The sequence below is a fragment of the Chlorocebus sabaeus genome, chromosome 9 (genome assembly GCF_047675955.1).
Source record: "Chlorocebus sabaeus isolate Y175 chromosome 9, mChlSab1.0.hap1, whole genome shotgun sequence".
Lineage (NCBI taxonomy): Eukaryota > Metazoa > Chordata > Mammalia > Primates > Cercopithecidae > Chlorocebus > Chlorocebus sabaeus.
The window spans coordinates 49,507,043-49,522,251 of record NC_132912.1 but is presented as its reverse complement, the minus strand read 5'-3'; the positions used below and the strand labels follow the sequence as shown (position 1 = coordinate 49,522,251).

The 15,209-nt window shown below is 39.9% G+C and overlaps 1 protein-coding gene across 1 annotated transcript in view; it reads right to left on the bottom strand.

Moving 5' to 3' along the window:
- Nucleotides 1-15,209, bottom strand: part of ALOX5 (arachidonate 5-lipoxygenase) — a 61,430-nt gene that overhangs the window by 35,749 nt on the left and 10,472 nt on the right. The window contains exon 3 of the mRNA XM_007962538.3: nucleotides 12,574-12,655. Coding sequence (XP_007960729.3) covers nucleotides 12,574-12,655 — 82 coding nt within the window. The remainder of the gene's footprint in view (nucleotides 1-12,573; nucleotides 12,656-15,209) is intronic.

The window sequence follows — 15,209 nt, the reverse complement described above, 5'->3', positions numbered from 1 at the left end:
AAGGAGAAAGGTTTAAGTTAAACTCATTAACACCTAGAAGAGAGAAGGTATTCATTCAATAACTAATTATGGAGCACCTACTGCGTGCCAGGAAGTGCTTTGTGCAAAGTAGAAGAACATGTAACCCCAATACAGGGCAAAACTACAAAGAAATGGAAGCAATAAATGAAACTATGAGAGACATATAAACCAAAAATAAAATTCTAAGCCCCACAACTGACTGATGGACCCTTCCCTTGGCCAAGGGCATTCCAAAGTTAACCTGAAAAATTAGTTCAGGCCATAATAGGGATGGGTGGCTAAACATGCCTCATTGTACTCTCCTCCTTCCTGGAATTCAGGCACAGGTGATCAGCATTCACATCAACACAGAGATGTTAAGTCTGATAGAACAGACTCTTTAAGATTGACAAGAAACATTTACAATTGATTCTACCTGAAGCCTGCTATCTGGAGGCTTCATCTGCATGATAAAAACTTTGTTTCCACAACCCCTTATCTTAACTTAGACATTCCAAGTTTTTAGATAATAATTCTTTTAAACAGTTGCCAATCCAAAAATCTTTGAATCTGCCTATGACCTGGAAGCTCCCCACCCCCAAGTTGTCTCACCTTTCCAAATTGAACCATTGTCTATCTTACATGTATTGATTGATGTCTTATGTCTGTCTAAAATGTATAAAACCAAGCTGTACCCCAACCACCTTGGCTGCATGTTCTCAGGATCTGCTGGGGCTGCATCATGGGCCGTTGGTCAGTCATATTTGGCTCAGAATAAATCTTTTCAAATACTTCACAGAGTGTGACTCTTTTCATTAACAGACATGAAAGCCAGATATAGATGTAATAAGCAAGGAGGAAGAGCTCCAAAAGGAGAGAGAGTAATATATGGAGAAGTGAAAAAAATCAAAGAAATAAAAGAACTTCCTTAAGTTGAAAAATACTTCAATATCTTAAGTCTGTAAAAGGAAATTAAATTTTAGGACCCCAGACTCATTTAGCCAAAGGGAAATGTTGAGCTGGGAACTGTGTTATGCAAACCTGCCTCCCCCTTTTGGTTCCTAAATAAGATGGCTATGATGAAAAGCTACATGTCTCCACCGTATTTTGCTCACAAGGAAATTCCTAGTGAACTGTTAAAATTTCACCATGGCAGTGCAAATTGATCGCTTATCTTTATAAGCACAGTCACCCACCAGATACAAATGCATATCTGATTGTTCCCCTGCCCTATTTTGTCTATTTTCTTTTATGTAAAATGCAGATTCCCTGCATTTTTCCTCTGTCCCATTTGTTTATATCATCTTATGTTAAAAAATGCAGATTCACTGAGCCAGAGAAAAGCATGAATGACTATTTTTCCCTGCCCTGCTCTTACATGAAAATTGTGTACTTCTCAATATCCTGCCCTTTCCCCTTTAAATTTGGAGCCCTCAAAATCATCTTCAGAGAAAGACTTAGAGCTGTCTCCCGGGCATGCATCCTTAACTTTCGCAAATAAGTCTCCTAAAATGATTGAGACTTGTCTCATCATTTTTCTCAATGACAAGTCCTAGGTGGGGAAAAAAAAAGGAAAAAGATACACCTAGGTATATACTGATTAAAATTTAAAATGTCCAAGAGACAGGAGAACATGAGCAAAAGAGAGAGAGAAGGAAAGAGATGCAGAGAGTGAACGAGAGAGGAAGAAAGTGGGGGAGGGAGGGAGATAGAAACCCTAGGAAAAGAAACAATCAAACTATCATTAGATTTCTCCTTTGTCATTCTGAAAATGGGAAGACTGAAGTGTATACAGACTTTTTTTAGATCTTCATCTAAGCCTCTCATATTGTCATCAATGAGGGCAGGGGAATTTGTTTTGAGGGGATGGGTGGGGGGACAGGAGGACAAGCACAGACTCAGATCTTACACTACACATGGACCTTCTGAGGAAATTAATTGAACGAGTTCAGCTGAACAAAAATTAAATTAGAATGAATCAATAAACTCCTAAATACAGCAAAAGATATTCATTATAAAACTACAGCAAATATAATAGTAAACAAAGAAACAAAAATATGAGAGCGATGTTCATCACTACCACCACTACTTGTTCTGAGAATTCCAGCCATGCAATAAGAAAAGAATATCAGTGGTGTAGATAATGGAAAGTAAGAGACAAAATTATTATCATTTAGATAATACGAGCACATTAACTAACCAGGCTTACTAACAATAAACAAACAAGAACAAGTGATTAGAACCAATGAAAGAATTCAGTAAGAGACCAATGTACAGTAAATGTAAGAAACAAGTAATTTACATTTATCCCAGCAACATTTTTGCAAACAGAAAAATATCCTGCTCAGAACAGCAAATGCTACATGTAGAGTAGCTAGAAAGGTGAAGGACCTGCATGAAGAAAACTAGAAATTCTATGGAAGGACATGACACAGGATCTAAAGAGAAGGAAAGACATGGTGTGTTCTTGGATAGAAAGACTGAATCTCACTAAAATGCCGACATATAACACAGTTATGTGAAATTCAAAGTAATTCTCATTATGAAAATCTTAAGAAAGAACAGTGAGATATGAAACAGACATTAACATTTATTAGAAAGTTATGATAACCAAAAAATGGTGCTGGGGTCTGAAGCCGAAAAATAGGCTAACACATGAAGTGCAGAAACAGACCCAGAAACTGTGTGTACATAATACAAAACTCGCCAACAGTTATCCAGTGCTTTCTGTGTGCCAAATACTATTCTCTGCGTTTTCATGGTTTAACTTATTATCTCAAAATCCCTCAAAGGAAGGCACTGTTATTTCCCCCATTTTATAGCTGAGGGAACTGAGGCACAGACAGATTAAACAACTTTCACAGGACCGGAGAAAGTGCCGGTAAGTGTGAGTTGAGCCCAGACACTCAACTCCGGAGCTCATGACTGCCATCCTGTGCCAACTTGTACGGTGGGTGTCATCATCCCTGTCATCCAGGTCAGGAGGAAGGACATCATCCCTGTCATCCAGGTCAGGAAGGACATCATCCCTGTCATCCAGGTCAGGAGGAAGGACATCATCCCTGTCATCCAGGTCAGGAAGGAATGCTACCGGGAGAGTTCCACCCCTACTTTGCAGCATGTATGAAAACATGTGGCGGGGTGGGGCATGGTGGTGCACCGTGCTACTTGGTGCTCCCCACCATGCTACTTACACTCCCCAGCTACTTGGGAGGCTGAGGTGGGAGGATGGATTGAGCCTGGGAGTTTGAGGCTGCAGTGAACCATGATCATGCCACTGCACTCCAGCCTAGGAAACAGAGCAAGACTCTGTCTCAAAAAAAAAAAAAAAAAAAAAAAAAACAAAAAACCCAGAAAATTAAAAAAAGGTAGATGAATGAAAGGTGCAAACTCAAAGAGGAAATTATAAACGCATTAGACAAAATTACAGGGGAAGTGTTTGTGTAACACTGGGGTGGAGAGGGCTTTCTTAAGCAAAGTAGGAAACCCAAAAGTTTTAGATGTAAACAATACATAGTTAATAAAATAAAGAACCAAAATCTCCTGTGGCAAAAGCAACAGAAGACAAATAATAAATGCTATACATATGTAACAAACGGATACTATCCTGATATAGAAAGAGCTCCTTTAGATTAATAATTGAAAGAACAATGGGGGGGAAAAAAGCTTATAAATAGGCAATGCAGTGATGCTTAACTTATTAGTGGTCAGGGGAGTGCAGATCAAAACAACCACAAGGTCTTAGGGGTTTGTCGACTGTCAAACAAGGTCATCGGGTACTGATAAATGTATGGATGGGTAAAAGTATCTTTTCATACACAGTTGGTAGGACTGCAATTTACCATACAATTTTGTGAAAGGATTTTTGTTGGTATTTCTTAAAATGAAAAAAATGCTGATTTGCTCCAGCAATCTGCGTTCTGGAAATGGATCTGCCAGTAACGAAAGCACCAGTACATCAAGATGTTTGTACAAGATTGGTTCTGGCAGCATTGTTTGTATTGCAGTATCCAAAACAAACAGACACACCTACAAATGGGAAATGAACTGAATGTCAGTGAATAGGGGAATGGCTGAGTAAATTATGGTGCATTCCCAGAAGGCAAGAAATAAGTAGCAGTTTAAGAAGAGGAAAATAAATGAGATACTATTTCACACACAAGAATGAAAACATCTGAGGATGTGAAGTGTTGATGATGCAGGGAAACAGTGAATCTCAGAAACAGTTGCTGGGGCGTCCGCTGGCTGAATGCCTTTGGAAAACAATCAGCAATATCTAGAAAGCTTAAAAACACATGTGGTCTGCAACCCTGCAACTCCACTTCTTGGAATATTCCCTACAGTAACTCTTCCATGAGAGCACAGAGAGATGTGTGAGAAAGCTCATTGTAGCTTGGTTTGTAACAGCTAGAAATTAAAGACAGCCCGCACGCCCATCAGCAGGAGAGCGGATGAGCACGTGGGTTATTCAGATACTGATGTTCCATGAAGAAGTTAACTGCATGAACCACATCTGTCCGTGTCAACCAGATCCTCTTCAATACGTAATGATGAGTGAAAAGTGCAGGTCACAGAATGATTAGATTAAATTACATCGATTAACAAACACCCACACTTTGCCATTTACTGCCGTGTGTGAGTGTGCATGTAACACACACAGATGCCGTCACAGTGGGAGAGCACAGGCTGTGGGCTATGTCCTGGGTCTGCTTCTCCTTCTCCCTGTGTGGCTGAGTGAGTAAGGAGGGCCGGCGAGAAGCACCAGCTTTTTGACATGGTGGGGACTATTCTTAGTCATTGCTTTACTTCCAAACTCTGATCTAGAAGCCTGAGAAATCTTGTGAGAAAGAGGAACTCCAGGATTGTGCAGACAGTGCAAAGTTCAGTGTTTCCTGAACGGAAGCAAAGGAGGGTTTCTGAAAAGGACAGATGAGTGGAAGGAGGAAGAAAAAAATGATTAAATCTAAGAAAGGGGGAAACTATCTCACCAGAAGCCCCCTGCTGCAACATTGTGATAATGTTAAGCAGCTCCCAGAGAATTGGGCTAGTTCGTGTTATCTTAGATGAGTAGATAGCAAAGTTTAATTAGATTCCCCCCACTAATTCATACTAAAGTGTCAATGGCTTATAACAAATTAAACAAATTTTACAGGCATTTTATCTTAACCCAGATTCACAGGCCAGAAGTACTCCGAGAACTGGCTGCAGGGGCTTTGCCAGAGGTGGCTGAAACAGCGAGGGAAGTGGAGGAAGAAGCATTGAAACAACAGCCCTTTGGGATGGGAGGCAGAGCTCAAGTACAATGTGTGCACTGCACCAGGTACAAAAGTCTGGAAACACATCATATGGTGCCTGAGCTGAGAGGCTTGTGCACAAATACTCTAAAACAAATCACACATTTATATACCCTTAACATGACCCACAGCACAGCAGGTTACTCTCCCACACTTGACACTAATGGCATATAAGTTTTATTTTTGATTTTTCAATGGGGAAATAGAATATATAAAATATGTATGGATATGTATATATGCACACACACACACATGCAGAAAAATGTACAAAACACCTGTACGACCACCATCCAGGTCAAAAATCAGAACGTTGTCCGTACCCTCACCCCCTACCTTTCCCAATCAACTCTCCTTCCACCCCCGGTAATCACCATCGTCAGCTTTATGATAATCATTTTCTTGTTATTGTTTAAGGTTCCGCTACGACACACCTCCCTAAACAATTTAATTCCCAAGTTATGAATTGGCCAGACATGCTCCTGGCTTCTTTCCTTCAACACCGCGTTGGTGAGGTTTGTCCATGTTAGCAGCAGTTTGTTGATTTTCCTTGCTGTGTAGAATTTTCCTTGACAATTTATTTACCTATTCTACTGCTGTTGGACATTGAGTTGTTGCCATTTTTTGGCCATAATGAGTAATGGTGTTGTGAGTATCCAGGCGCACATGCACACAAATTTGGATCCCACTATAGGATTTCTGGGTCATAGATTATAGTGTAGCTTCAGTTTTACTAGATATTGCTAAATTGTTTTCCATGGAGGTCATATCAACTTGTCCTCCTGCTGGGCAGTACGTGAGTGTTCCCAGCCCTCTGGATCTTCTTTAATACTCAAGTGTTGTCAGTTGTTGAAGTGTTGCCCATCTGGGGGGCATGCGTGTGGTAGTAGCAACAGTTCACTGTGATCTTCTGATTCCTAACGAAGCTGAACACCTTTTGTATACTTGCTGCTTATATTTTGTACAGTGAGTACTCAAACCTCTTGACCTTTTGCTAGCGAATGACACTCCCCTTCTTAAAGATTTGCAGGTCCTTCACATGCTAGGAATAATTCTCGTCAGTCACTCCATGACTTGCCTTCACTCTCTCCTGGTGTCTTTCAATGAACAAAGTGTCCTTAACGTACCAATCTTTTCCTTTGTGTTTAACATGTTCTGAGCCTTGTTTGAAAAATCTTTTTAGCTTGAGACCTAGAATAATAATCATCTGTAGTCTAAATGTCTTACAGTTTTGTCTTTAACTTTTCAGTCTAATCAACCCCAAGCTGAGTCTCCTGAATAGCAAGAGGTGGAGTCCGATTTCTTCTCCTTCTCCTTCAGCCCTCCATGCTGGCAGGCCCCTGTCTTCACAATGCACGTCTAGTGGCCCAGTGCCACCCATCAGCCGAGCCCTCCATAACAGACCCAGTAATCACATACGTGTGGCTGTTTCTTGTGTCTTTATTCTGTTTCATGGAATGTTTTTGATGAAAAGGGGGATGGAACTAAAGATAGGTTTGAGGATGGGGCAATTGTGTTCTTGGTGTGGGATTTCTCACCCCTTGACAGGGTGGCTGGGCATAGGGGAAGAAGGAGCTACAGGGCTGAGAGATGCTGTTGCAACTTAGAAAAATTAAGAAAAATGAAGATACTGCTCAGCTATGGCAAGTGTTTGGTGAAACAGGGACCCTTACATGGCTCATGAAAACTGGTTAAAGATTTTTGAGGAGAAATTTGTCAATGCATACTAATAACTTTTACTATTTGGTAATGTCACATCTGGGCATCTATCCTAGGAAAATACTTCATAATGCATACCAATTTCACATACAAGGGTTTTCACATTGCTTATAAGAATATAAACATTAGAAACCTCCTAAATGTCCAGGGAGGCCGGGTGTTTAAGTGAATGATGAGGCATTCATTCAATGGACTATTACATCGAAACTAGAACAATGTTTCTGAGGAGATTTTGAAAATATGGGAAAATGATTTTGCTATACTGCTAAAGTGCAGCAAGGAGGATGCAAAGTGGTATATATAGCACAATCCCACTTTTAAAAAGTGAATAAGACAAAGTGAAAACAACTAAACACGAATTATAGGTATTTTTCTGCTTCTATATTATTTTCCTTCTTTTACCTTTTTGAGTTAAAGAAAACAACCCAGATACACTACATAGTCCTTGTAAGAAGTTCAACTATTGAGGAATATGTAGAAAAGTATCACAATATTGGCTCCCAAAGGCCTCTCTGCAGCCCAGGTAACTTCACTGTCCATACAGAATGATTCCTTCCACTTCCTTCCCTTGGAAGGAGACACAGACTCAAATGTTTCCAGGGGCCAAAGCAGGAAATGAAATGAGAGAAAACCTTGATATAGACAACAGACAGGTGTGGACTGGGGAAGCCTGAAGAATATCTCTGTTTACTCAAAAGTCAACAATGATCCATCAAACACTTGTAGAGGTTGGATACAGCCCATCAGCCACCCATTTCCAGAGGAGTACTCTGTAATGTGTTATTATTATTATCTTCCAAAAAGCTTTATTGAGATACATTTACATACCATTAAATTCACCCCTTAAACGTATGCTATTGAAATATTTTAATGTATTTGCAGAGTTGTATGTGTAACCATCATTATAACCTAATTTTGAAATAATCTCATCCCCAAAGGACACCTTGAAGCCATTAACACTCACTCCTTGTTCCCCCTCCCCAACTCCTAGTCCTAGGTAACTACTCACCTACTAATCTGACCCTGTGGGTTTGCCTATTCTGGACATTTCATACAGATAGAATCATACAATATGGAGTCTTCCGTAAGTGAGTTTTCCATTTAGCATATTTTTGAAGTTCATTCAGTGTTTGGCATGTATCTGTAGTTCATTTCATTTCTTTTTTTTTCTATTTGAAATGTAGTCTTCCTCTGTTGCCTAGGCTGGAGTGCAGTGCGGGAATCTAGGCTCACTGCAACCTCTGCCTCCCGGGTTCAAGTGATTCTCCTGCCTTAGCCTCCCAAGCAGCTGGGATTACAGGTGTGCACCACAACGCCCGGCTAATTTTTGTATTTTTGTAGACACAGGGTTTCACCATGTTGGCCAGGCTGGTCTCAAACTCCTGACCTCAAGAGATCTGCCCGTCTCAGCCTCCCAAAGTGCTAGGATTACAGGTGTGAGCCTCTGCGCCCAGCATTCATTCCTTTTTAATGCCAAAAAATATCCCATTGTATGGATAAACTATGTTTTGTTTATTCATTCCTCAGTTAATGGAATTTAGCTTGTTTCTACTTTTTGGCTATTGTGAACAATGGTGCTATAAATATGTGCGTACAAGTTTTTGTATAGATGTATGGTTTCATTATTCTTGGGTAGAGGACTAGGAGTAGAATTGCTGGGTCATATTGTAGCTGGGTTTAAGATTTTGAGGAACCACTAAACTGTTATCTGAAGTGGCTGCATCATCTTACATTCCAGTAGCAGCATCAGGGTTCCAGTTTCTCCACATCCTTGGCAGCACTTGTTACTATCTGTCTTTTTTATTCTAACCATTTTAGTGGGTGTGAAATTGTATCTTGTGGTTTTGATTTGAAATTTCCTGATGATTAATAATGTTGAGCATATTTTCACATGCTTATTGGAGATTCACAAATTTTCTCTGGAGAACTGTTTAATTAAATGCTTTGCTAATTTTTAAACTGGGTTATTCATACAGAATATTTTTAAATTGAGTTGTCAGAGTTCTTTATATATTCTGGATACAAGTTCCTTATCAGACATATGATTTAGATATTTTCTCCATTCTGTGGGTTGCCTTTTCACTTTATTGATGATGTCTTTTGAAGTATAGATCTTTTACATTTTAATGACGTCTAACTTGGCTACTTTCTTTTGCTGCCTGCGTTCTTGGTGCCATATCTAAGAGGCTTTGCTGAACCCAAGATTATGAAGACTTACTCGTATGTTTTCTTCCAAGAGTGTTATGTTGCTAGCCCGTACTTTTAGATCTATAATCTGTTTTGAATTTTTAAATTTCTCTAGCAGCATTATTGAAATATGTCACATACTATAAAATTTATCCATTTAAAGTGTTCAATTCAAGGATGTTTAGTATTAATTTTTATACAATGGACAACCATCAGTTGTAGAACATTTTCATCCCCCGCAAAAGGAACACTGTATCCATTAGCTGTCACTCCCATGACCACTTCCTCACTCCCTGACCCTAGACAACCAGTAATCTACTTTCTGTCTGTACAGATTTTTCTCTTCCAGAAATTTCATATAAAAGGAATCGTACAATATATGATGTTTTGTGACTGGTTTCTTTCACTTAGCATAATGTTTTTGAGATTCATCCATGTTGTAGCAAGTGTCAGTATTTCATTCTTTTTTCATGGTCAAATTATATAGATATATTATATTTTATCCGTTCATCCATTAACGGACATTTGGGTTGTGTACACCTTTTGATAGTTATAAGTAATGCTGCCATAATCATGCATGTACAAGTTTTTGTGTAAGCATATGTTTCCATTTCTGCCGGGAATATGCTTAAGAGTGGAAATGCTGTCATATTGTAACTCTCTGTTGAACAGTTAGGAGCTAGCAGACTCTTTTCCACGCAGCTGTGCCATTTTACATTCCCACCAGCATTGTATGAGGGTTCTGATTTCTCCACATCCTTGTCAACACTTGTTCTTGTCTGACTTTTTGATTCTAGCCATCCTAGTGAGTATCAAGTGGTATCTCATTGTGGTGTTGATTTGCATTTCCTAGATAACTAATGGGTCCTTGGAGAAATATCTATTCAGATCCTCACTCATTCTTTTCATTTTTTAATTGGGCTATTTGTCTTTATCGAGTTTAAGAGTTCTTTATAAATTCTGGATGGAAGGCCCTTATCAGATATACAATTTGTAAATATTTCTTCCATTCTGTGGTTCATCTTTTCACTTTCTTGATGGTGTCCTTTGAAACATAAAGGTTTGTAAATTTGATGACATTTTATCTATTTTTCTTTTGTTGCTGATGCTTTTAGTGTCATATAAAGAGTCCTTTGTCAAATCCAAAATTATGAAGGTTTACTCCTGTGTTTTCTTAAAAGAGTTTTATAGTTTTAGCTCTTACATTTAGGTAGGTATTTGATCGATTTTGTGTTAATTTATGTATATGGTGTGAGCTAAGGATCCAACTTCATTCTTTTGTATTTGGCTATCCAGTTTTACTAGGGACATTTTTTGAAAAGACTATTGTTTCTCTGTTAAATTGTCTTGCTGCTTCTGTCAAAAATTAATTGGCCATAAGTGCAAGGGCTTATTTCTGGACTCTCAAGTCTATTTCATTGATCCATATATCTATCCTTATGCCAGTATCACATTGTCTTGAACACCATAGCTGTGTAGTAATTTTGATATTGAGAAGTGCAAGTCCTCCATTTTTGTTTTCTTTTTATCAAGATTGTTTTGGCTATTCTGGATCTCTTCCATTTCCATATGAATTTTAGGAACACTTAGTCAATTTCTGCAAAGAAATCAGCTAGAATTTTGATAAGGGTTGTGTTGAACCTGCACATTACTTTGTTATGTACGTACAGGTTATTACTTTTTTAAAATTGCTGTTTTAACAAAATTAAGTCCTCTGATTCATGAACATGAAATGTCTTTCATCCTATTTAGATCATTTTTAATTATGTTAAACAATGTTTTGTAGTTTCATTATACAAGTCTCAGACTACTTTGTTAAATTTATTCATAAATGTTTCTTGTTTTGATGCTATTGTAAATTGAACTTTTTTTTTACTTTTATTTTCACAGCGTTGGTTGTTAATATTCAGAAAAACAATTGATTATCTTGTATCTTGCAACCTTGCTTGTTTATTAGTTCTAATAGTTTCTTTTGGTGAATGCCTTCAGATTTTCTATATATAAGATCATGTCATTTGTAAATTGTGATAGTTTTACTTACTGTACTCCAGTGTGGGTGCCTTTACTTATCTTTTTCTTCCCTAACTGACCTGGCTAGACCCTCCAGTACAATGCTGAATAGAAGGAGCAAAAGTGAACATCCTTATCCTGTTTCTGGATTCAATCTTTCATCATGAAGTATAATGTTAACCATGAATTTTCTTTTTTTTTCTTTGCTTTGTCACCATGCTGGAGTGCAGTAGCATGATCTCAGCTCACTGCAACCTCTGCCTCCTGCATTCAAGCGATTCTCCTGCCTCAGCCTCCTGAGTAGCTGGGACTACAAGCGTATGCCACCACACCCAACCACTTTTTGTATTTTTAGTATAGATGGGGTTTCACCATGTTGGCCAGGATGGTCTCAATCTCTTGATCTCGTGATCTGCCCACCTGGGCCTCCCAAAGTGCTGGGATTACAGGCATGAGTCACCACGCCCAGCCTGATTGTGAATTTTCAAACCTTTATCAGGTTGAGGACATTGTCTTCAATTCCTATTTTTTGAGTGTTTTATCATGAATGGGTGTTGGATTTTGTCAAATGCCTTTTTTTGTATGTCTATTGAAATGATATGTACTTTGTTTTGTTCTTTACTCTATTGATATGGTGTATTCAATTAATAGATTAATAAATTTTTGGATGTTAAACCAACTTTGCATTCCTGGGCTAAATCCCACATGTTCATATTGTTTAATGCCTTTTATATATTGCTGAGTTAGGTTTGCTAGTATTTCGTTGAAAATGTTTATATCTATATTGCTAAGGGATATTGGTTTATAGTTTTCTTGTGATGCCTTTAGTTTTGGTATAATATGGGTATGAGACAATGAGTTGGGAAGTGTTCCTGCTATTTCATAAAAGAGTTTATGCAAGATTGGTATTAATTCTTTAAATGTTTGATGGAATTAGCCAGTGAAGTTATCTGGGTCTGGGCTTTTAATAGTTTGAATCCTCTGGTCAGTTGGCTGAAGAGTTGTCAATTTTGTTGCTGATCACATATCACTTTTATAATTGAATTGTTATAAGAAGACATAAGAAGTAAGAGGCAACTCCCACCATGGAGAACATTAAGGTACACTCAAGCTTTTCTGCCCACTCTTCCTACATGCCAATATGGTTGGTTCAAAGTTTTTTTCATTACTCTCCTCTCCATCTCTTGTCTGGAGTTGTAGGTAAGGTGAAGTTTGGGGATTGTGCAGCCACACTGGGAGTTGGTGCCTTGGTGACTTTCCAGCAGTGATGGGCCATACGCCGTGGAAAGGGTTTATTTCATACCATGCACTTGAGCTAGAAGATATCACGGCCCCCGTGACCACCTGATCTGATGTCATAACTCACCGATACTGTTTTTGCCGTGTTTCCAGTTCTTTACGTCGGTGTTGCTTGAGAATGTGTATTTGGTCATCTCGGGCCAACTTTGCTGTAAAGAAAGAACAACATGAGAGGAGCCTTAGGAAGAACAATAACAATGCCCAATGCACATGTGCTTGGACTTGGGCTCCGTCACTGAAGCTGTGTGACCAAGAGTTGCCCTGACCCCTTCACATGTAAAATGGAGATGATAATGCCTACTTCTCCGGGTCATGGTGTGCATTTGGGAAGAGAATGCAGGAAAGCCCTCCACACAGCACCTGGCATGCAGCAAATGCCAATGGATGGGAACAATGACCATTATCATGCCTATAGTCACCATTGGCCTGAGGGTTCTGCTCCTCCCTCTAAGCCTAGCTCTGAGAGCATCTTATCTCTCAGCGTGTCTCTCACTGCAGGAGTTGGAGCAGGTAGCTAAGGGCAGGGCTGCTTCTCAGAGCCTTTACAGCAGATCAGGTCATATCATGACCACTCTTTAAACTGTTGCTTAAGGCCAAGCCTGTGAACGCAGCCCATAGAGCTGTGAGTAGGGGGAGCCCAGATCTCCTGAAAACAGATCCTGGAATAGTTTCTATAGCTCTCGTGGTGAAGCATTACATTTTAAAACTTTCTTTTCAACACAGATTGATATTTTTGTAAAATATAATAATGATTAACTACTAGAAAAAATGAAAAATGAAATTTACAAAACCCAAAGATATTCAAAATGCAAGTCATTTTTTTTCTTATTAAGTATAAGAGTCATAAAATTGTTCTGTTAAGTTGCTATAAAAGTTTCCAAAACCCTTACTCTGAGTCTTTGTATTTTATTTTGTATTTATTTTATTTTATTTTTTAGAGACAGGGTCTCCCTCTGTCTCCCAGGCTAGAGTGCAGTGGCATGATCATAGCTCCCTGGAGACTTGAACTTCAGGACTCAAGTGGTTCCCCAACCTCAGCCTTCTAAATAGTTGGGACTATAGGCACACACCACCACACCTGGTTAATTTTTTTTTTTTTTTTTTTTTTTTTGAGATGGAATCTTGCTCTATCACCCAGTCTGGAGTGCAGTGGTCCGATCTCAGTTCACTGCAAGCTCCGCCTCCCGAGTTCATGCCATTCTCCTTCCTCAGCCTCCCGAGTAGCTGGGACTACAGGTGCCCCACCACACCCGGCTAATTTTTTGTATTTTCCGTAGAGATGGGGTTTCACTGTGTTAGCCAGGATGGTCTCAATCTCCTGACCTCATGATCTGCCCACCTTGGCCCCTGGCTAATTTTCAATTTTTTTTTTTTTTTTTTTGTAGAGATGGGGTCTCTCTACATTGCTCAGGCTTGTGTCAAAATCCTAGACTCAAACAATCCTCTCGCCTTGGCCACCTAAAGTGCTGGAACTATAGGCTTCAACCTCTGTATTGATCTAACTGCAGACCTGGACCCAGTTCTCAGATGACACCCAGGCCACACTCTGAGCTGTCCACCCCACAGCACTTCCAGGCTGAGGCATCTTCATCCCTGAGCTTGGAACTGGGGCCCAAAAAGAAATATTAGTGGGATACCTCTGCATTCTCCCCTGGGGATGTAAGGCCAGCCAAGAGGGGAGACTTGAGGCCACAGAAGGCAAGGTGAATATTAATGGTGACAATAACTGTTATCGTTGGCTATGGGGGTAATTCTGGAGGCACTCAACATTCATCATCTCTTATATACCTTAAGGAACCAGCTAATCTCTTGGGCACCTCGACTCTCAGGTGCTGGATCTCTTCAGTTTCACTGGTATGAATAAGTCAGTACATGCAGAATTGCAATATGCCAAGTTTCCAAAACAGAATGGTCCTTCTCCCCTGGCCCCAAAGGTGTTTGAAGAATCTACCCAATGGCTGATGAAGTTCTGGGAGTACGACAGGATGAGAAAGCCTGGACTGATGGCAGAAGAGCTCAGCAGGGCAGGTTCCAAGGACTGACACAGTGCCTTAATGAAGCTGTCCCTTCACACAGATGCTCTGGATTCATGGGGCCACAGTAATGGCCCTCTGACATTCATGTTCACCCAAGATGTAGTGGTGAAATATTAGATTTAAGGGGTGATCACATGGTGAGTAATTGAATCACTTGTAGTTCCCCCCCCCCCCCTCCATTTCCAGGTTGTTCAAGGGATTGGTTGTTGTGCCATGTGGTGGATTAATAATCGGCCACAGCTGGGCGTGGTGGCTCATGACTGTAATCCCAGCAATTTGGGAGGCCGAGGCAAGTGGATCACCTGAGGTCAGGAGTTCCAGACCACCCTGGCCAACATGGCAAAACCTCATCTCTAGTAAAAATACAAAAATGAGCCAGGCATGGTGGCTGGAGCCTGTAATCCCAGCTACCTGGGAGGCTGAGGCAGGAGAATTGCTTGAACCTGGGAGGCAGAGGTTACAGTGAACTGAGATCGTGCCACTGCCTTCCAGCGTGGGCAACAGAGCGAGACTTTGTCTCAAAATAATAATAATAATAATAATAATAGGCCACAAATTCTTTGACATTCCTTCCATTGAGAGATGGGGGCTCTGCATCCCCTCCTCTGGAGTCTGGGTGGGCTCTGTGACTGCTTGGACCAGTAGAATATGGTGGAAGTTACAGTGT